The sequence below is a fragment of the Enoplosus armatus genome, chromosome 21 (genome assembly GCF_043641665.1).
Source record: "Enoplosus armatus isolate fEnoArm2 chromosome 21, fEnoArm2.hap1, whole genome shotgun sequence".
Taxonomy (NCBI): Eukaryota; Metazoa; Chordata; class Actinopteri; order Centrarchiformes; family Enoplosidae; genus Enoplosus; species Enoplosus armatus.
In genome coordinates, this window is record NC_092200.1 from 12,931,643 (window position 1) to 12,953,499 (window position 21,857).

At 41.2% G+C, this 21,857-nt stretch overlaps 1 protein-coding gene across 1 annotated transcript in view; it reads right to left on the bottom strand.

Annotated features, from left to right (window-relative positions):
• Positions 1-3,039: 3,039 nt before the first annotated feature.
• ctnnd2a (catenin (cadherin-associated protein), delta 2a) overlaps positions 3,040-21,857 on the bottom strand; it is a 198,898-nt gene continuing 180,080 nt past the window's right edge. Inside the window, exons 20-26 of the mRNA XM_070927742.1 lie at positions 20,928-21,174; positions 18,567-18,651; positions 9,231-9,357; positions 4,998-5,129; positions 4,360-4,440; positions 3,263-3,389; positions 3,040-3,172 (exon numbers count right to left, since the gene is read on the bottom strand). Of these exons, the coding sequence (XP_070783843.1) occupies positions 3,040-3,172; positions 3,263-3,389; positions 4,360-4,440; positions 4,998-5,129; positions 9,231-9,357; positions 18,567-18,651; positions 20,928-21,174 (932 nt within the window). The remainder of the gene's footprint in view (positions 3,173-3,262; positions 3,390-4,359; positions 4,441-4,997; positions 5,130-9,230; positions 9,358-18,566; positions 18,652-20,927; positions 21,175-21,857) is intronic.

The window sequence follows — 21,857 nt, forward strand, 5'->3', positions numbered from 1 at the left end:
CGTTTGATTGGAAGAGTCTTAGTAGATGTTTTATCACACCTGTTCAGAAGTCTCCTCATTCAGGCTCTCCCAGCTGCTGGAGGCACTGTGGCTCCCAGGCAGCAAATCACTACCACCTGTTCTGGGCCTGTCCAAAAGTACATACTGTTTGGCATTAGATTTACACAGAATTAGCAAATATAGTCGTCTTTTGTTTAAATTTGTTTGTAGAATTTATATATTTTCTTCTTTTTTTATCTCAATTAAAAAAAACTGCATGTTCTGCAAAAACCTGAAAAGATGGATGACTCTGTAAAGGTATATAACTAAAGATAACTGCTGCTGTTATGTGATTCCATATAAAGGTAAAAAAAGCAATGAAAAAAAAGTACAATATAATTTATAAGTTTGTTTCTAAATTATTAACTTGTGTTTTAGACCTGAATAATTTGATTGTAATAGGCTTTATTTGATAAATATTTTTTATGTTAAAAAAATGAATCTGTTAGATCTTCAAAGCCACCGGAAGCTCTCTTGAACAAAAGACAGACTGAAAGAAAGAGCACAAACGTGAATTCAAGTGTTTTCAGATTAACCCACACCATACAGCACGATTGCTTTCTCCTTGTGAGGAAAACACTTTATACATGAGAAGAAAACATCTGACAGAACTGCTGATTCAAGAAAGAACCAGACATCCCTGTCTAAAACCATCTGTTAAAATGACCAACAATAGTGGAGACCACGGTGTTTGATTGCAAAGAGTCTTTTTATTTTTCCTTGTGTTCAAGTACGGTCCTCTCTCAGCAGGGTCATCTAAGAAGCATGGACACACAATAACACACAACTCGCACCAGAGCCTGAGCATCTTCAGGTGGGATTTCTCTTTTGTCTTGATTGGGGCGGGGGCGGGGGAGGGGGAGGGGGCGGGCTGATCAGCAGCTTCCACGTTTAGGTCAAGTGAACAAGAGTCCTGTTGTACACCACATAATCATTTTTTCTCTGCGAACATTTGTTGCATTTAGTGACACTGACATCTGCACATAAAAATTATATATATATATTTATATTTATATTCATATATTCATAGATTTGTCATTCTATATCAACAATTCATTCTAGTGATTTTAACCTTGGTTTTTCATGTTGTAAAACTGGACAAACTGTCGGTAGGAATGCCTTGTTTGGACACTGATTTATACAGGAATGCACGCGCACATACACGCAACAGAGGCATACACACACTACTACACACATGCATGCATAGATACGCTCGCTCAAGTTTACGTGTACACACACGGGCCACACATTCTGTCACATACATGCACACATACACAAACGCACGCACACACGTGTCCACACACACACACCCACACACACACACACACACACACACACACAAACACACACACACACACACACACACCCACACATGCTCAGCCAACACAGAGAGGCAGGTCTGTACATCTATGGGAGGGAGATGTTACTCATGATCCCCAGCAATAAGTACGGCTTCACCTGATCAAAACACAAGAAAATAAAAGTTACAAACAGCAGAGGGAGTCATCCAGTCATTGTCTATAAACTTCGACAGAATGTCCCTTTAAAGTCCTTCGGGACTGGCCCATGAGGTGTCAAAGTTTGGCACAATGTCATGTCTCTCTCTCTCTGTATCTTGACTGTACACTGACATGTACAATATTCACGGTGGCTCTTGTTGGACGGACCAGTTTTTATGCACAAGTGAAGATGAGAAACTGCTGAAAGTTGACATGGTCAAACATTTCAGCTCCCCAAAAGGAAAAGACAACCCTTTCCAAAGACAGAGAGTGTGCTTTAAACATACACATATATTCTTTAGGCAGTGAAAAAGCACTTTTGTTGACGGGGACTCCGGAGCGGTGCTGCTCTGCCAATCTGGTGCTCTGGCAGCCTTGAACTGCTCTTGATGTTTGAGCATGTCCACAACGGAAATTCACTTGATGGAGAGAGAAAAACATCTGGCTAGGAATAGGGCAAAACAAAGGTGTCCACTGACATCCATCGTGACGGTGTCCGTCTTCTCTGCTTCTTGTGTTCGCATTTCACTTATTTTTGTTGCTTTTGTTGTTTCAGTCTGTAGTCAGTCATGGAAAAAAATCTTATTTTCACAAGTGGCCCCATCAAAAACATGTGTAATATACACACTATATCACTTTTGAACTGTACACAGAAAATAAAAATGCTTTTTTGAAAGTGAAAATTTAGAAAAGTACAAATAAAGAAAGATGTAAAAGAATGGTGACAATAAAAGAAGTCTATTGAAGATGACATTCCTTGAAAACTATTTCAGAAGCCTCTGGAGGCGGCAAGGCCATCGCAAAAAATAAAGGGGGGATAAAAGCAGTGCTACGTTTGTCACTTGGGTGAAATGGTAAACATCCACTTCTTGCCTTGTGCCTGATGTGCTTTCATCTTTTTCTGTGCTTTTATTCCTCCTGACCTCCTCAAGGACCCTCATGCCATCTTTGTCTCTCCTCTATTCCTCTCCCTGTCTTCGACAAAAGGTCAGGCCACTTCTTGCTCCTACAGAGTAAGAGCTCACCCTCATCTGCTCCCCATTATTTCTTGATCCTTTCTCTCGCCTCCTCTCTAGGCCTCTGCGTACTCTCTCCACTCGGTCATTTTCTCTCGTTCTATAGTCCCCTGACCAATCCTCTCTCACCCTTTCAAATATACTTCCTCATATCGACTCCCACCTTATCCACTCACCGGTGCAATGGAGCTGACTTTGAAGAAATAAAGCGGTCTGGAAAAAAAGAAAGAAAAAAAGGAAAATGTCGGCATGCACATGCACAGTCTCTCTTTGTCACTCGACCTGACTTCACTTCATAACCCTATCTAGCTCTGTCTTCCCCCTTATTTTAGAGAACACAAATTTGCTGCCGCTGGCTACAAGTTCCTGTTTCAACATGCCACTTGCTGTCATCTTGTGTTAATCTGCTGTTGATCGCTTGCAAAAATAATCCCTTTCACACACGCACACACAGACTCTCTTTCCCCCCCATCATCATAGTCTAACTAGACCCAGGAGTCAGGCGAGGCCGGGTAGTGGCTGGTCTCGTAGTTCAGTTCGCTGTACGGCCTAGAGGCCGAGTAGAAGTCTACGTAGTTGCCGGTGGATTTGAGGCCCAGGTGCATGCGCAGGTCTTCCCGCGGGTCCCGGGGCGGTCCGGTGGAGGTTGGAGGCTGCTGGGGTTGGGCCTGAGGCTGGGCCTGCGCCTGGACCTGCGGCTGTGGCTGGGATGGAGGAGGTGGAGGTACCTGGTCCTCGTAGTAGACCTCGTCAAAGCTTCGGCTCTGGCTGTGAGGTGGAGGCTGCGGCGGCTGAGGCTGGGGGAAGGAAGGAGGGGGAGGGTAGGGGTCGTAGTCTTTTAACATGGCTGCTGACGGGCTGTCCTGCTGGGGCTGGGGGGGCACGACGCAGGGCTGGACCGGAGCCTGGTGTGGGGTGGTGGAAGTGGCAGAAAAGTGGTAGGTGGGGGTGAGGTGTGGCAAGCAAGAATGGAGAGTCATAGAAATGTGGGTAGTGGGAGCAAAGTGAAAAGAGAGGCGGGAGATGGAGAGGAGAGGAGAGTGGCAGGTAGAGAGTGAGTACATGGGGGAGGTGGGTTTGAAAGGCAGGCAGTACGGGTAAAAAGGCTCAGATAGGAATCAAGTGGGAAGGGACTCATGCTGTGAATTCTCTATTACATGCAGGTATTGAAGGGGGCAATTTATCTCTAACAGTGTAACTCTCACTGGCTAGTTGTGTGTGTGTGTCTGCATATAGATGTGTGTATGAAAATGTAGCCGTATGTGTAAAAAAACCCTTTGCTCACACACCCATTTCAGATATTTAGTGGCTTAACTGCCAGTTTGGATCCATACAAAAGAATTTATACAGTGATTATGTATTTAATACAGATGATCAAAAAACCAAATTTTCAATTATTATCTTCCTAGTGAAAGAGTGTGATGCTTTCTGTCACGCCTCCCTCTTCACCAGCAGAGTCATTAAACAGAAGCAAATAATTAGCGCAATCAACCGAGGTAATGACTTTAATTGCCAGTCGGGTGTGGTTTCAGGTTGCAGTGGTTTGACGCTGCCTGAGCTGAGGGCGTGTCTCTATCGCACACTCTGCCAGTCCGTCTGTTATCACAGTGAGACACCTTTTGTGTGCATGTGTGTGTGTGTGCCTCTTCCATCCTGCTGCTATCTCTCCTAATAACCACCTTGTCATGACAGCATATGCCAATTTATGAGAGCCCTGACAGCACGCATGCACTGCTAAAATGTGCTGTGCTGGTGTGCAACTGTGCATATTAAAGTGTGTAGTACATTTATAGAGTACTATTAACTCACCTGGTTTTGCTTGATATCATCACTGGCCGTCAGGTAAGAGTTTCGGAACAACGTAGAGGTCCCACAGGATACTTGAACTGGGTGGATGGAGGATAGAAAGAAAAGATACAGAAAACACTGTCATGTGAAAGAATGACAAAGATAACAAGCACCACTACTACTGCTAATAATAATAATTCAAAAGACCAACAAAACCGTGGGAAACTCCACAACAGGCTTAAAAAATCAGCTAATTAAAGTCCAAATCTTCCTGCAGTTTGTCTAAAAGTCTGGCAATTAGTCTGTCCAGAGAGCATTGTGAGAGAAAGACAAGAGAGAGAACGAAAGAACAGAAAAGAGACCAATAGATGTAAAGAGAAACAAAGACAATGGAAGAAAGAGAGGAGTGATAGTGAGAAAGCAGAGCCAGAAAGATAGAGGACAGAAAGACTTGCAAAGAGAGAGACAAATCAAAGGTGTGAGTAAGAAAAGAAAAATAGTGTGAGGTCGAAAAAAAAGACAGATAAGAGGGAGAAATAGGGAATGAAAATAGACGAGAAAGAAAGATAAAGAGGGGGATAAAATAGAATCATTTAATTCTTCTCGGTCTCTCCATCACACACACACACACACACACACACACACACACACGCACCTGCCATGCCGTCTTTCCGGGATGTGTGCTCTCCTTTGTTGCTATGGAAACCAGCGTTGGTTGCCGTGGAATCGTAGTCCATCTTGCGTTCCTTCAGACTCATCATCTCTCTGGGGGAGGCTGGGGCGCTCGCTGCACACGCACACACACACACACACACACACACACACACACACACACACACACAAAATAATGAGCAATAAACCCAGGACAGCATGTGCCTTCACACTCTGCGTGCTTATATTTGTGTGTGTGTGTGTGTGTCTAAGTCTTTCAAGGTGCACAGTCATTATTCATCATTTAGCTTGTCAGCATAAAGGGTCACCTCCAGCATGTTAAAGGACTTCTGGGAATTCACACATACGTCAGTTTTTGGACACATTATTTGAATATCAAATTTCACATCTGGTACACGTCACAAATCCTGCAAAAGATGGAGCTCTCAGGCGGCAACATACAACAAACAAATACCTTTAAAAGATCTAAGTTCTTTAGCTGACAGATCTGTAAATTCAGCCAAGATGGCCAAATCATGACTACAACCAATTTAGTACAGTGCAGTTTAAAGCAGTGGGTCCCCACCGATCAAATCCTCAATCATCAACACCACCCATCATAGATTTTACACTGGATGTTATTTAACAGTACTATTTATATAAAAGTGGATATTGTCACCATATTTTTTTCATACAAAACATAGTGATTGTGGAATTGTTGATATGTCTTTATATTTTTTGTTCAGCTATCTATTTTAAGTTCTCTGCTTGTTTTCTAACTTGTTTGCATGCACTCTCAATCGCAGCAAGCAGTGTTAAGGTGTTACAACTGTTTCAACAACAGCACAGTTAACTTTACAGTACACTGAGCTTGATGACTGATTTCTTCTCAAACACCATCCTACTAGAATTTCAATTCAATTTAAATTGCAATTTTTCTATTTCTGTCACTTTCTCAAGCTTTTAGACCAGGTCTATTTTAAACGCATGAATGCATCACAGCACACATGCGTGCGTACACTCATACATAAACACACATGCACAGGCAGGCATGGACCAACCCAGCACACATACTGTACATACAGTGTTTTTTTCCCCCCCATCCTTCACACACACACACACACACACACAAACTCAGCATGTCACATGTAATCCCCTTATAGCATACTTACAGTGCTTACTCAGTCTCTGTTATCTTGACACATTGAATTTCCAGAATCCTGCCTACCTGTGTATCAGCCACTTCAGTCTGCTTCGCTGAACATTCTTGTAACTACCCACCATACATACATTATATATATATATATATATATATATATATATATATATATATATATATATATATATGTATGTATATGTATCACACATGATTAGTGACTTTGGTTGTAGCGAATTAAATAACAAACATTTACGACAGGAGCTACAGGCTTTTATAATGTTTTGACACTTTTGATATTTAATTCTTAGCATTTGACATCTCTGCAGTGGATTCAATTAAAGTGGATGCTCAAACTTGTCACAGACACCCCCAGAGACCGTGCCATGGAAATTAGAGCTCTTTGAAGGGAGCCGGATCTTACAGCCCCGTTCCTTTCTCTCGTTCTTTTCTCTTTGTTTAGGGGGCAGAGGTTACTATCTGCAAAATAATCACTAGGATAATGATAGGGTAAAGATTTGGATCAGATTCAGACTTAGACATCCTGCCAATATCATTTCATTTCACATGTGTGGACTAGGTTTAACAGCACTAAATTATTTGTATTGCCAGACCCAATGTTAATGATCTGCTTTGTGAACATACAACAAACAACAATAAACAAACACAAGGTGACGCTATATCCCTCTGTCAGTGAGTTTACTACTCTGAATTTACCCTCTGTATGAAATGTGTTAATAAATGTAAATAAAGTTGCCTTGCCTTGAATGCAACTCATGCAACACTGTGACTGTTCTCACTGTTCACGTAAAGGGGAGTAGATTTAGGGCAGGCAGTGAAATCTGGCCAGTACAACTCGGTTCCCTTCATTTGTACCAAAGAGCTGTTGAAAAGAATCGGATTGTTTGTAACATCTTCTAGCCATCACTACTGGTTACGGTTACCTTGGGGACCTGACTTGTAACTGCTGGATATAAGAGCCTGGGAGACTCGTTCTATCAGCACAAAACACAGCAGGACCCTGTGGGGGCCATGATGGATGCAAAGGTCTCTCTCTCCCTTTGTATCTCCCTCTGTCTCTCTGCCATCCTCACAGCCTGCAACCTCCCCTACTCCTCTCTATCTCTTTCACAGGTTTACCACTCTCTCCTCACTCTCTCACTCTCTCTCTCTTTCACTCCTCCTCTCCCAGTGTGCCTGCACGCCATCATTACTCTCTCTGCCTTGATCCATCTCTAAGGGGCTGGATTGCAGTCTGGAGCGTATGCAGAGAGGAGATACAGATGCATGGGGGTGTGTGTGTCTGTGTGTGAGTGTGCGCATTGAGGCAGCCTGTAAAGAGTGAGAGATCAGAGGGAGAGGTGTGAAGAAAGTAGGATTACTGCAAAGAGGAGGAGGAGAAGAATGAAACAGGTGAACGAGAAGGGGTGGATGACCGGAAAGGCAAAGGGGGGGGCGAGGAGTTTAGGGAGGGGAGGAGCAGCAGGAGAGAAGATGAGAGTCATTCCCATTTACCCCACCTACTCCACTGTATATACAGACATACACAAATTTCTCTATGCACAATGATCTCAAAACTCCTTATTTTCAATGTCGTTGGCCAAAGTCAAATCCTCATCCTTCACTTCCTCCTCACTGCATTAACCATCCCTCAATCCCTAATTCTTCTTGCCTCCTTGCTTTTTCTCTTTATCTCCCTCTCTGTTTATCTCATCCCTCCCTCTTTCTCCATTTCCTCTCTCTCACTCTCACACACACACACACACACACACACACACACACACACACAAATACACTTTCTCTCTCTCTCTCTCTCTCTCTCTCTCTCTCTCACTCCCTCTGTCTCTCTCTCTTAGCTGGGTCCTTGAAGACCTCTCTAAGCCGGGAGGAAGGAAAAGTACTTTTCTGCCTCATCAGCTTGCTAAGCCCGGTGTGGAGAAAGCACAGCTGAAGGCTCTTCTACTACTGATGCTAACAGCTAATGCTAATGCGCCCTTTGCTAAGCATGAAGGCCAATGGGCTCAAGCTACAGGCTAACGATAATCATACTTTACAGCATGGAGGCCTGTGGGTGGCGAGCACTGACGCTAACAGCCATTTAGCCCCAGTGTAAAGACTGATTGACCGGTAAATGTTGATGCTACTGGCTAATGTCTAAATTATAGCTCATTAGGATCCATGTGTGTTCTGAGCCTTCTGGTTGTACTCATGTCCCACATACATGAGCAAATATGTCCATTCTTAGTTGGTTGTATCCTTGCACCTTTTGCTGGACTAAATGAATTAACTAACAAGGTGACAGAGCAGACATTTTGTCACAAAGGTAAGATACATTTTACACATTTGTGTACAATTTAAACAAACAGAATAAAAAAGGTGTTAGAAGGCAGATTTTTTTTTACTTTGGACAGAACCCGGCTAACTGTTGGCTTTAGCCTCTAATTTAACATACACACATGCGAGTGGTATCAGTAACTGTCAGCAAGAAAACAAATTAGCGTATTTCCCCCCAAAAAAGATCTATTCCTTGATACCTACCATGCCACATCTACCCAAAAGACTGAAATTAGAAGTAAAACTAAATCAATACAGAACATCTAATAATAAAATGTCACCAAAGAAAGCTCTTCTCTTGCTCCTGAACTAATCATATGTTTGCTTTAACCTTAATGTTGTTTAGCCTTCCTCCAACTTCAAATCTTGAATCTTATAAATAGCAATAACCAAGACCTTAAAACCCTGAAGTAGAAAACACCTAGAGACTGCCTATGAGTATTTCTGAGTAGAAAGATGTTTCATCAGCTCGGGGCACATTTCCTCCAAATGTTTGGGGTGATGATGATGTCCCCTTTTGCACCATAACTTCTCAAGACCCCAGATCTTGCTGAGCCTGATGTCTGGCAATGTGAGATTACACAGGCCTAAATTTAAATTTAAATAAACTTCTTTAGGAATCTCACTTGGAAAATTGTCCTTAGTTGGAGCCGACACCAACTGAAACTGGTTGTTAAGCGAATCAAGGTACAAGAAGGAAAACACACATGCATAATATCTGTATTGTAAGTGTCATGTGTTTCTCACCAGAGCGGTTATTTGGGGATGTCCTGACAGGGGAGACAGAGGGAGTTCGTGAGGAGGAGTAGGGCCTCTGTCTGTCTCTCTCTATCGTTGAGGCAGAGCCCACAAAGTGATACTGGGAGTAACCATCCTGCAAAACAAACACACAACAACAAAGAAGAAACTGGTTACCATTTGTGATAAGTAACTGCACAAACACAACATCCAACATTCAGCTGTTTTTTTCACAAAGATGTGTACAAAAGAGGTTTACAGTCACATAGTCACTTCCCTTTTAAATATTTCTAACAAACATTTAGAAGTATCTGTGACATCAGTATTTTATTTATTTCAAACAATCTCAAAGATGGAGCCAGTTTGGTAAGTGTGCAGCAGGAAGTGGCTTTAACAATGGCTGCAACGCTGACTCAGAATTGATGAATCACAGAACTATTTTTAGTGTAGTGGTTTGGAGATGAAGCCCTCGATGTACCCATGTTGCAGCACTGTTTAAGGCCATGGTTTTAGGCACAATTGATAGCTGAGTCTTACTATGATACACAAGTTAAAGACACACTCAGACACAGTTTTGTACATATGAAATGATGAATGAAATGTTTGGAATTTAGTGGCCACAAAGCACTCATTTTTGGTACTCACACTGACTGTGAAATGTCCAAGGGGAAAAAGTTTGTCCTTGCTAGCCTTGTATGTCTGTTAAACCTCTGCATGTTTAACATGTTAAACTGAATAATTAAACATTTCTTTGAGAGACTGTATTGTACTATTGGATTCCTTGAGTTTACCAACCTGTAGTAGGCGAGTCAAAAATGTATTCTGGACACTGAAGGACACTGACAAATACACTACACCCACACGAGCCCATACAACCATCCACACACCACAAATTAACACACTTGCATCGAGCCTGAGCTTAGTGAATATCATACTGTCCTTGCAGGAAAAATTAATACAACTAACAACTCCACAAGCATAATTACTGCCAAGCCAATGACTTTGTATCTGTATTAGTTTAGCAGTGATTGGAGCAAAGCCCTTTTCATAAAAATGGATTATGAGAGTCAACAACAATCACAGAGCTGGAACCAAATTCAATTTAGCATTAAGATAATTGGGTACCTCTGAATGCAAAGCACAATCAGATGATAAAAGAAAATATAGACATGTTCCATCATAGCTTTACTGTCTGTGGGCCTCGGCTCAGCCGTGGGAAACTGGTTGGACTGTGGTGACTGTACATGGAGAGGTGAATCACTTCAGCACAGTTAGGCTGGAGAGGAGGAGACGGAGGGGAGGAGAATGAGGCAACTGAGAGATGGAGGATATGAGGCAGAAAGATGGAGAGGAGGGACGGACAGTGCAGAAGCTGAGAAAGACAAAAGATGATAGAAAGTAATGAGAGCAAGGAGGAGGAGGGAGATGAAGGGAGATGGAGGGAGAGTAATGACAGGAGAGTAAAGATAGCAGGAGGAGGAGAGAGGTAATGAGAGGGAGGGGTGCAGATGGAGAGGTAGAGACAGAGACAAGAGAGACAAGTAGGCTGGAGTGAGCGCAGTCCCGTGTCCTCCCATGACTCCTACTTCCTGGCACAGCGCTGAGGACTAAGCTGGATCCTCTGACACAGAGTAGTTCAAAGTTAGCTCACTCCCAGTCTCTGCCATCCCTCCCTCCTTTCCACTCCATCTATTTATCCACTACGTCTTCTCACTCACCTTGTTTCCCATTCTGTTTCGCCTTTCCCCCCCAAACACATCTCATTATAAACCATGTAACCACCTTATGTTACACTGGGCCGCTGTGCAATTGGACACTGTCAAACTGTCATGCTGCTCAAATGAACATAGTCACTGAATATTGAATGATGAATGTATTTTGCAGACTGATGTGTGCAGTCTGCTGTCTATAAATGTGGCTCACAAATGGGGTCCAGGAATGATCAACAGAGGTCCTTAAGGGCCCTAAGCAAAATGAGGATTTATTAAACTTTACAATAAATTATTTCGCAAGAATGGTAATAATCAGAGAAGAGAGTATAGAAGAGAATATATAAAAATGGCTGCCATACATTTCATATGTATTTTTTCTCACCCATAAATCCCTTTTTCCCCTCTTAAGTAGATTTATGGTTGGAAAAATCCTTATATTCCACACTGTCTGTCAGTATCAAGTACTGTATTATCTGTATGAGCTTGTTCCAGCTCAGCTCCAGCTTCATTGATTTTATGATGTTTACAGTGTGAAACATTTGAAACCCATGATTCCTCATAATTCAGCCTGACAAACTTGGTATCTTTGGAAACTTTGGGAAATCCACTAGAATTTAAAATAAAGTTTTGTGGGTTGGAACAATGATTGGCTGCACGGCATTAGTTTGTAATGTTTGGCCCACCAGCCAGTCAGTGAGCTTTAATGGGTTCAATAAATATTAAATCAACATCAAAATGACATGTAGGACCAAATCAGACAGCGGCTAGTTTTTGCACAGTTTTGCACCACATCCAAGGTCTAATGATTGTTCATTGTCAGAGTACGTTACATTACATTGTAAGGTAACAATATGTCCCCACACCTATAAACATGACATATAAACCATGTACCTGGTCTTTCTGATTCTCTCTGATTCTTCACATCTTACCGTTTTTTTCCCCCTTCTCTTTCCACCCACCACCTCTTTCTCTCTCACACTCAGCCTCTAACACTCCTTTCAGCCCCTACTGTAAAAATGAGAGGGAAAAAAAGAGAATGGGTTGCTAGGCAACCATTCTGCCTGTTGCTCTCACCATCACTGGATGGTTAGTTGAAGGTCGCGGTACTGCAAGGTAAAAAGCGATTACTTCCCCAACAAATGAGGTCTGTGTGTGTGTCTGGCAGCACTCATGCCAGACAGCAATTATAGCAAAAATTGTTAAAGGTTACACATGATGAGTGGTGGGCCCCCGCTGGGCCTCAGCCACCACTGAACATTGTCAATTTTTCAGTGCTTCAATCCTATTTCCCTCCCTCACTTATTTCACACAGATTTTCAGATTTACAGGTGCGAGCGCTTCACTCACACATGATTCATCTCTCCTCACAGGAATAATGTGCCCCTGAACTTTGGATTCTTTATTTTGGTTGCTTGTGGTTCTGCTGATTTAGGAATTGACCTTTATTCTACGGTTGCATTTATTGTAAATGGCTCAGGATACTGTAAGAGTGTGCTGCAGCGCTTCCTCTGTCCTCCTACTGATGTACTGTTGGTAGCCCCTACACTGAGACAGGTTACCTCAACACACCCCCATCTCCCCTCTCTCTGTCTCTCCCTGTCTAATACAGGTGAACATCAGAGGGAAACCAGGCAAAACACAGAGGCAGCTTCAGAGGCCTGAGGTTGGTTTGATGTCTACAGAAGTTTTTCAAAAGCTCATTTCTTTCTCGCTGTCTTTTCCTGTTTACGCCGTATGGCAGTGGATGATGGGTTAACTTTAGTTGCCTCTAGAAGAGAACCATCTCATCATTTTATCCTTGCAAAATCTTTGAAAGCAGTTTGTGTCTGAGCTATTTTCAAAATTGTACAATCACACTTTCATGGGAAACAGTACAAACCAAATATTGGAAAAAATAAATAAATAAACAAGCATTCACCTCACTTGGAGCACCTACTCAGTAATGTTTGTTTCATTACAATCATAAAGTCATAGTTCTGAAACTTTCTGGCATTTTCTGTTCAAATGTATTCATTTTATTTACAGGAACATACTGAGCATTATGTGAGAAATGATCCCACGAAGGACTAGGCTGTGCCATCAGTGACCTCACGCATACACATCACACAAACATTTCTCACTCACTCATATCATACAAACACACGCACATACCGAATTACACAACCCTGGAACATATTGTAAATCTGTCACACATGTGACACAGCATCTCTCTGACCCTGAACCCCATCTGTCACACGCGTGTATCTTTTTTTGTGATTTGTGTGAGTTTGTGATGTATGTGTGTGATATGTGTATGATATGTGTGCATGCGTGTGGGTGTGTGTACGAGAGAGAATGTGTGATTAAGTGCCGAAGCTAGATCATTTATCAAGAAATGAGGCGCGGCAGTCCAACAGAAATTACCCACTGAACAGGGATATGACAAAGTGTAACGGTGTGAATATACAGTATGAAATTCAGTGTGTAGCTCCTGTGTGTGTGTGTGTGTGTGTGTGTGTGTGTGTGGGAGAGAGAGAGAGAGAGAGAGAGAGCATATGTTTGTGTGAGTGAGACAGAGATTTTGGTCCTTCTGGTCCTATTAAGAATAGGTTTATTTACAAAGTGACCATGTTTCAAGTCCTTGCTTTCTACAGAAATCCCTTGTTGAACAGTACTGCACATTTGTTGTTTACTTAAAAGATGACCTGTGGCTTTCCTCCCAGGAACTGTAGATGAAACACTGCATGCGCACACACACACACACACACACACACACACACACACTGAATGAGGACACATCCTGTCAAATAATCCAAATAAACTCGGGTAAAAGTAGAGTTTTACTGCACTCCGGAGACTATTATACATGATTTATCCTAAAGTCAGTGCTAGTGTTGCTACAAACAGATTTTGGCTTTGGTTTATTAATGACTGCTGCACCACTGATCTTTCAAGTCATCTCAGATGCTATTTTCATACAGAGTTACTGTTTATTTATGGGCCCTCAACTCTTCGTTTTAGCACGTTCAAAAACTGCTGGGCAGCCCAGCCCCCCGTTCTGTTGCAATTCTCTTTTCTTTCTCCCTCTCTCTCACTGCTCCCATGGCACTGCTGTAGGAAGTGATTAACTCTTCTTACTGCAGTTTGAACAAAAACACACATTTTCAAAGACACACACACACACGCACACACAGAAACAAACATGCACGTGTACTCACGACCATAACTTCTACACAGTTGGAAAGTGTGTTTCAAAATGCTCTCATTACTTCAAGACTTCAAAGCAAACAACTCTTTGCCAACACAGCTCAAACTGAGTCATTATTGACCCAACACTTTTCTCCCCTTTCCAAAACTACACACACACAACTCAAGCATGCTTATGTTCAAATGGCAAAAATTTCAAGAATTCACCTTCACTTTCTTTCCTCACTTCCCTCTTTCTTTATCCTCTTTTGCCGCTCTCTTTTTCTTCCCCTTTGGATTTGCTCACAAACATTTTGCAGAGACACCCGACTCCACTTCCGTCTAAATTGTATGCTAATCCATGTTTGGATTGGAGGCTAACAGGATTTTTGCTGCACCTAACACCCATGACCTAATACGTAATGCAGGGATAGTAGCAGTAAAGTCACTTATTTGGAGCTCTGGACTTGGGTGATAAAGTCAAAGTGTGGATCCTCTAACGCAATAATTTCCACAGTTACAAAATTAGACTGGTTTGTCACTAAAAAGGCAATTCATGCAATTTAGGAAGTAAATAGTAAGGTATGGCATCTATCAGCCTTTAAAAGTATTTTTTAGAGTGACTGCATGCAGCATAATGGAGCAGCTTAACGAACTAAACTCCTTAAAAAATGTCAAAAGTTTGAGTTACTTAATTTAAATAGTTTGTGCTGCATTTAATGAAAGTTGTCCCAGACAACAGCAACATTTTAACAGCATTACAAGATCTTGATCATTCAAAGATTATGATGAAGTACAGGTGGATGAGTTGGAATGAAACTGGGTATGTTACAACAGGACAGACTGCAGATGATATCTTGTTTCGATTTAAGGATGATGGATGAGTTTTTTGCTGTTGTGGAGTGAAAAAGTCTCGTCTTTCAGCAGTTTTTCTTTCTTCCATTGAATTAATGTTTACATGATATCAGATCAAATGAGACAGATTTAAAACTCATTTTGTTGTTTCAAAATGTGCTGCCATCAATCTTAAGCAAGTTGTTTCCTTTCTTTAATATGCCTTTATTAAATCATAGTCTGGCAAAAGAAAAGGGCCCTTGAGGTAAAGATGGGTGGAGTAAAAAAATAAATAATATAAATAATAATAAAAATAAATGAATAATCCCAAAAAAGGAAGCAACCTTTGTTGGGCCCGGCTGCCGTGTAAAGCCAATGTCCTTCATGTCTGATCACTGGAGTGTTATGCCATCCAGTCGAGTGTAATGCTATCCACTGGCAATGATTAGAGAAGTGTGAAGCAGATGAGGCTCCAAGGGGCCACATGGGGATACTGTTTAGTGTAATACTGGGGATGAGAGGATGACGAATGAGAAGTGGGACAGAGTCGTCAGGATGAGGCTAGGACACACTGATGCCATGGGGCAGCCTGTCCTGAAGTGACTGCAGCAACAGTGAGAAGTCTTGGACTCGGACAGAGAGCCCACTGCGACATCATCATGCAAGGAAGAGACTGGCTTAGATTCTGGTTCAGATGCTTTTGGTTTGTCTCTCAAGACAGGTGGAACATGAGCATTTCGTTATATGTTTCGTTACTTTAAAAGAACCACAGCTCTTCCTTGTTGTTTCAGGAACACCTATGAAAACTGAAGTTCAGGTACTTGAAATTCAAGTAGGAAATAGTAGTTTATCATTTGAGGAAAATAACACAAGATGAAATGACTTGTTGAAGTGAAGCATGTCGCAGTGCGCAAATTATCTCTCTTGATGTTCTGTTGAACATCTTTCAACAAATCTTTCACATTAAAAGCTGAATATGGGACAATACTGAATAATATAAATATTTGCCCCCAAAACAGAATAAATAAGAGGGACACTACTACTCAGCATAATGCAATGACATGCAACGCTTCAGAAAATAGTCAACTAAAACTTATCATTATAAGAACCACAACAAAAGGTATCATTCGTCGCAGGGCATGCATTGTATAACATTGGATTATACATGTGTATAGACAATTGTTAACACAGCCATGCAACTCAAATGAATCGTCAGCTTCATTCTTCTTTTTTTTTTCTCCACACAGACATGAATGAGACACATTCAAAGCCAAGGACACCTTCCTGGAACGGTTTACTTAATCGTTCTAAATATCCCATTGAAACTTTGATTGGCAGATAACCTTGGTGGCAGACATTCACTCAACAACACTCGTTACTGACGAGTGAAAGGAACAGAACATCTCTTATTACTTTTAATCAAGTCGAGAGTGTGTGCAGGTATTTGTCATTTGAAAAGAAACAAAAGAGCCGGAGGGGGAGAAAGTGGGCTTCAACAGTATTTGTGTATGTGTGAGAGAGAAAGAGAGAGATGAAAGAGTGTGTCTGAGTGAGAGCAGCAGCACACACACCAATCATCTTTTCTCTTGACCTTATATAGATTTTTTTCACTTCTTGCTTGTTTGAGCCATTCTTCGTGAGCTACAAGTTAGCTACTGTATAAATGAGCTACAGTTTCCTGGTAGCCAGCAGCATTAACACCATTCAGTCTTCATGATGGGCTAAATAACCATTATCGTCAATGTTTGCTTGTGGGTGTGTGTGTAAGTGCGTGTGTGTGTGTGTATAAACACGTTGGTAAAAAAACAAAAAACAATAGGCTAGTGGCTAACACAAAGTTATTGATCCTCCTGCCTCTGTAAACACTGTTGCTCAGTTGTGATGGTGCCCAGCAGAACCCCATTATTCTTTTGTTTGGAGGTGGTTATGACTGACCTCAAGGTGAAAGTACACACACACACACACACACACACACACAACAAAGGTGTATATAAACTGTACTGCACAAGACACAACCTAAAGTCATTCCTATCTTGGCCAGACACACTCTAAGCATTTATGAAGACACATCTACGTAGTTCCAACATATTCCAGTGGCCAGTCTCCAAACTAATATCTGCTGGATGAATATGATATCACTGAGGTTGCTTAGAAGGAGATCTATCTTGCCCATTTAAAGACAAAATGAACTTGACTTCACTCTGTCACCTCATCTTTCCTTCAAAGCTTATTTGTAGGCTACATGGTGTACTACAGTGTTAACCTCCTCAAGGCTCATTAACACCCTGTTAATGTAGCTACTGCTTTGTTCATATACCATATAGCTTCAAATACTTTAAATGAATTACATTCACATCACCCTGCTGGGAAAAGCTGTTGTATGGACTGGATTGCGAGATACTTTCATTGTCATTTGTCTCCCAGTTGTATATTTTGTGAACATCAAATTAATACCATAAACTACAAAAACAACTGTTGACTGACAGTGGCAGCTTGTGGCAAGCATTGGCAATGTCTGGCTAAATTGTGGATTGCAGGATGGAATTAGCTAAACTTAGCAGCCGCTTAAGACCGCAAAGATTCCCACTGAGTCTGAGACACAAAAGCAAATCCTGACAACGATTAGTCCTGGACAGAAAACAAGACATAATTCAGCCAGCGAGGTTTCAGCTGATAACATAGAGGTCGAACCAAAATCTTCAGCCGTCCAAATACAAAAAGGCAGCTTAACATTTCGATGTGAATAAATGATTTTTTTTTTAATTGCTTTATTTAACAGTTTCAGCAGAGGATCATCATCAACACCTGCTTCAGTGAAACTGAAAAGCCCCCATCCTTACATAGTTCATCGTCAGATAGTTCAAGGCCAATTTGCCATATATAGTAATTTTCTTCTTTTTTAAATTATAACAGTTGTCTGTCAAAAACCTAAAATAATTAACATGAGTGCTACTGCCAGCCAATTTGATATGTAGCTCTTTTTTTTGCCAAAGCTTGTTAATCTTCTTGCTCCTTCACAACACAGGTGTATCCGGATATAATATTTTTTAAACTCTTACTCACGCACATTACACATTAATTACTCAATACCAGAGCCCCTAGTCAGAAGAGATTTGCAAAGCACTAATGAATTAATGAATGATGTCAATTTTATGACAGCATTACGCTTGTAGCAAGAAATCTGATAAAGTGAAGACATGGCTAATTGCACATTTTTAGAATAACGTTTTCGATTTATTTATCAATACTGCGTTTGATTTAATATTCACAGGGTAGCCTAACAGTTTAAAATTAATTAATTCCTCAACAAACTAAATCATGATTCATTCAACGTATCAAATAATGACTGTGTCCTTGCAGAGACTGACGTCACATGAATTCTTCATCTACTGTGGGTCTCATGAACTCAGCCAGTAGCTATAATAAACTATACATGAGATTATAGAAAATTCATGTTTACCTTGGAGTTACTGTATGACAATAGGTAGTGAGATTAAAAATCCTTGAAAGTAGTGTCTGGAATGCAAAGATAATTTCTTATAGACTAAATAGTAGTCTATGCAGTAGAGAGTGATGGAAAATATAATAATATGACAGTCTGAGATGAACTGAGACCTACTAAAGTATGGCCTACCTTCTTGTAGAGGGAGCGCAGGTCTCTGTACTGCCACATACTGCTGAGGACCTGAGAGGCTGCCTTTACCACCTTTGCTGAGTGTCTGAAGAGAGACAGAAAGAGAGAGAGAGTTACATTTTCCTGGACCCCATTCCATTGGATAATGTTGGCATGTTATTCTGTCCCCTGTCTTTATCAGCTGCACAAGATATGTGCAGACCAGTATCACTTGTGATGGATTTAAGAGTAAGAGGGCCATTGCTCTTTCCAGCAGAGAATGATTTTCCTTGCACAAAAACTGAGCTTCCAGATGAGTTTAAAATGACCCTCTCTGCCATGCTAATGGTCCCATCCCTGCCACTTAGCTGAAAAATGAGTCTAGTAGGAGTCAGTTCATAAGCCCTGCCCTTCTAACAGCTGTAGAGGGAGGAAGAGGAGATGCTCATTTCCCATTCTTCTACCGAATTTAACAGAAATCCTCCTGAAAACAGGCTTCACCAAGGGTTCTATTTGTTCCCAGTAAAAAGAACAGAAAGTGTTTCGAAGATTGAAATATGGGGTAATGGTATCAACAGGAAGCCATTTCACCAGCCTGCCACAAACACAATGCACTGGAATGTATCACAGTTACACATGAATAAAGTGATCCCAAGGAAATGACATGCTAATCTCCATTGTTACATAAAAAAATATTTACATAGTGGGACAAGCCAATAATTTGCATTGCAAACAGATCTTAATGGACACTGGCTGCTTCACTACCTTAAACACCATCAAGGATTTTGATCCATGCAAGATTATTATTATTCCTTGCATTTGACTGAAGCAATAAATTACAGGCACTGGAGTACCACATGACACATTTTTGGGACTGCCAAACCATGTTGCTGTTTGTATGATGGGGATGTGTTTTGGCATTTACTGTTTTAAAGGTATAATTCTTTTTTTCACTTCATTGTATTTTCCAGGTCCTACTGTTTCAAAGAAGTTGCTAAACAGGAGCTATCTATTGTAGCACTGTAATGGGAATTTCACAATCTGAAAGTGTGTAATGAGGATTGTATCTATCCTGAGAAAATGAAGATGTGTGGGCCATTAGCAGCTAACTACACAAACTATGAAAATTGCACTTATGAAGGTTCCCTCTCTGTAATGGTGCCCTTGAGCACAGTTCCCTAAATAGACGTTGCTCTCCATAACAATAAATGAACGTTTGACCTCCGTCTGATAACACCCTGGTGTCATGGCAACCCCTGACCTGCTGGTTGCCATAGCAGCTAGGCAGAACACCATGCTCAGTCTGCCATGGTGACAGGAGTTATACTCCTGCTGCATCTTCCTTGTTTTTCTCCAGCTGTCTTTTGTGGATGAATGGTCACAGGGAAGGCAGACGCAGTTATGAATGATGGATGTGTGGCCACATTAAGGCACTGGTCACTACTGACAGGCCAGGGTGCTCTGAATGATGCCTTGACAGGTACAGCACAATGCAATAATGACAATCTGTTTTGCTTTTTTCCTGGCCTTTACATCACATTTTAGGATTTAAGCTACTAAAGTTATTCAGGACTGGTTGTCCTTGAGCATGAGGAACGCCACTGCAAATCATTAGGGAGCTTTCTCATTTTGTCCCCTTGCTTATTCCGAGATTATTTTGCAGACAGATCATCCTTCTTTCTCCGAGGCATAAGTGGATATACAATGTCCCATTAAGTACACGTTTCCTCTTTAGCTCTGTGTCAGAAATCAACGCTTATGTTGTGAATTACATTAACTGAGCAGAAAATTATCCCTGGAAGAATGTTAAGCACATAACATCTTCATGATCTAATAGCCACTTCAACAACAGTGTAGGTAAATCTGTTCTGTGGTTACAAACACATATGACATACTTCTCCATAACCTGTTATACTATCAGTATCCTCAGATTTTTAATAGCATCATTTGAGGATTTCTGCTGAAACCAATTTGGGACTGCAAATGCATTTCAGGTAGATGTTAAATGGTAGGAATGAACTCTGTGGTGCTACTGTAGCTCAATAGCATTAGCATAACACTTCAGGTGTTGCAGGTTTTTCTCCCTGGACAACCTATGTAAAGAATACAGCCAGTCATATTACAGGTCCGAAGGGTTTCCAAAAATACTAAATACCTCATGCTGTCCTTTGGAGAAATACTCTCTACAATGATGCACAACATATCTAGAATTATTCCATTTGATGTAATGACGCAGCCATACAAATCACGGTGTCTTACGTCTTGAAAAAGATCTTTAAAAAAAGTTTTCTCTAATTTTAAAGCTACAAATCAGCAGTTTTTCTGGTATAGCTAAAACTAACCCAATTTCATGTTATGCTCTCAAAACTTTGGCCTACTCACTTGTCTCCTTTGCTGCGGGCGATGCCGATGAGTTTTTCTATGCCACCAGCATCCCGCAGGGCTTTAGCGTTCTCCATGTTCTTGGTGATGACTTCGTGCAGTGCGCAGCAGATGGCAGTGACCGTATCGTCTGACATGGCCTTGCTGGGAGGACCTGTGGTCCCGGAGGTCCCACTGCTGGTGGCATTATTGTTGCTGCTACTACTGCCTGGTAACCGATGGATCAGATCTCTCATGGCATATTTACCTGGTGTGTGTGGAAAAAAAAGAAAAGGGACAAAATATATTGGTCAAATTCTATTTTCTGCACATCCGGTATTTCAGCAATTTTGTTTGAAACATCTTGAAAGGTAGTTCTAAAAATTGCCTTTGGATGGACTTTTGTGAACAATAGAAGGGACAGGCAGAGAGGCTACTGGGCTGAGCTTTGACAACATGAACATATGATTTCTACAGAGCCCTGGAGTGAAAAAAGGTTAGTTCCCACGTTATGATTAATTCTTGAGCATGAGATAAGTGTATATACATAAATCCAGCACAACTGACCAGCCTTGTTTATCAGAGTGTTGAGTAATGGGAAATGTTAATTCTGAAAAACTATGAGTTAACAGTTTGTGTCAAGTAATGATGCTGTGCCAGAAAAACACAGACACAACCAGAGCTGCACATAATACAGCATCTATGTATGTATATTCGATAGGTCTATGGTATAAAAATCCATACAACTACCTCAATAATATGCTTACTATAGTAATAATATACTTCAAAGCTTATTTGACATAAAACTGATATTGCTGTTTTACTGTTTTTAAAGCAAACATCTCGTACGACTAGTGAGTGGTTTGTATAACTCCATAAAGTTTTCGTTTGAGAGGGCACACTGCAAATCCTCTGATGCACACACACTAATGCAGACATGCTGATGCATGA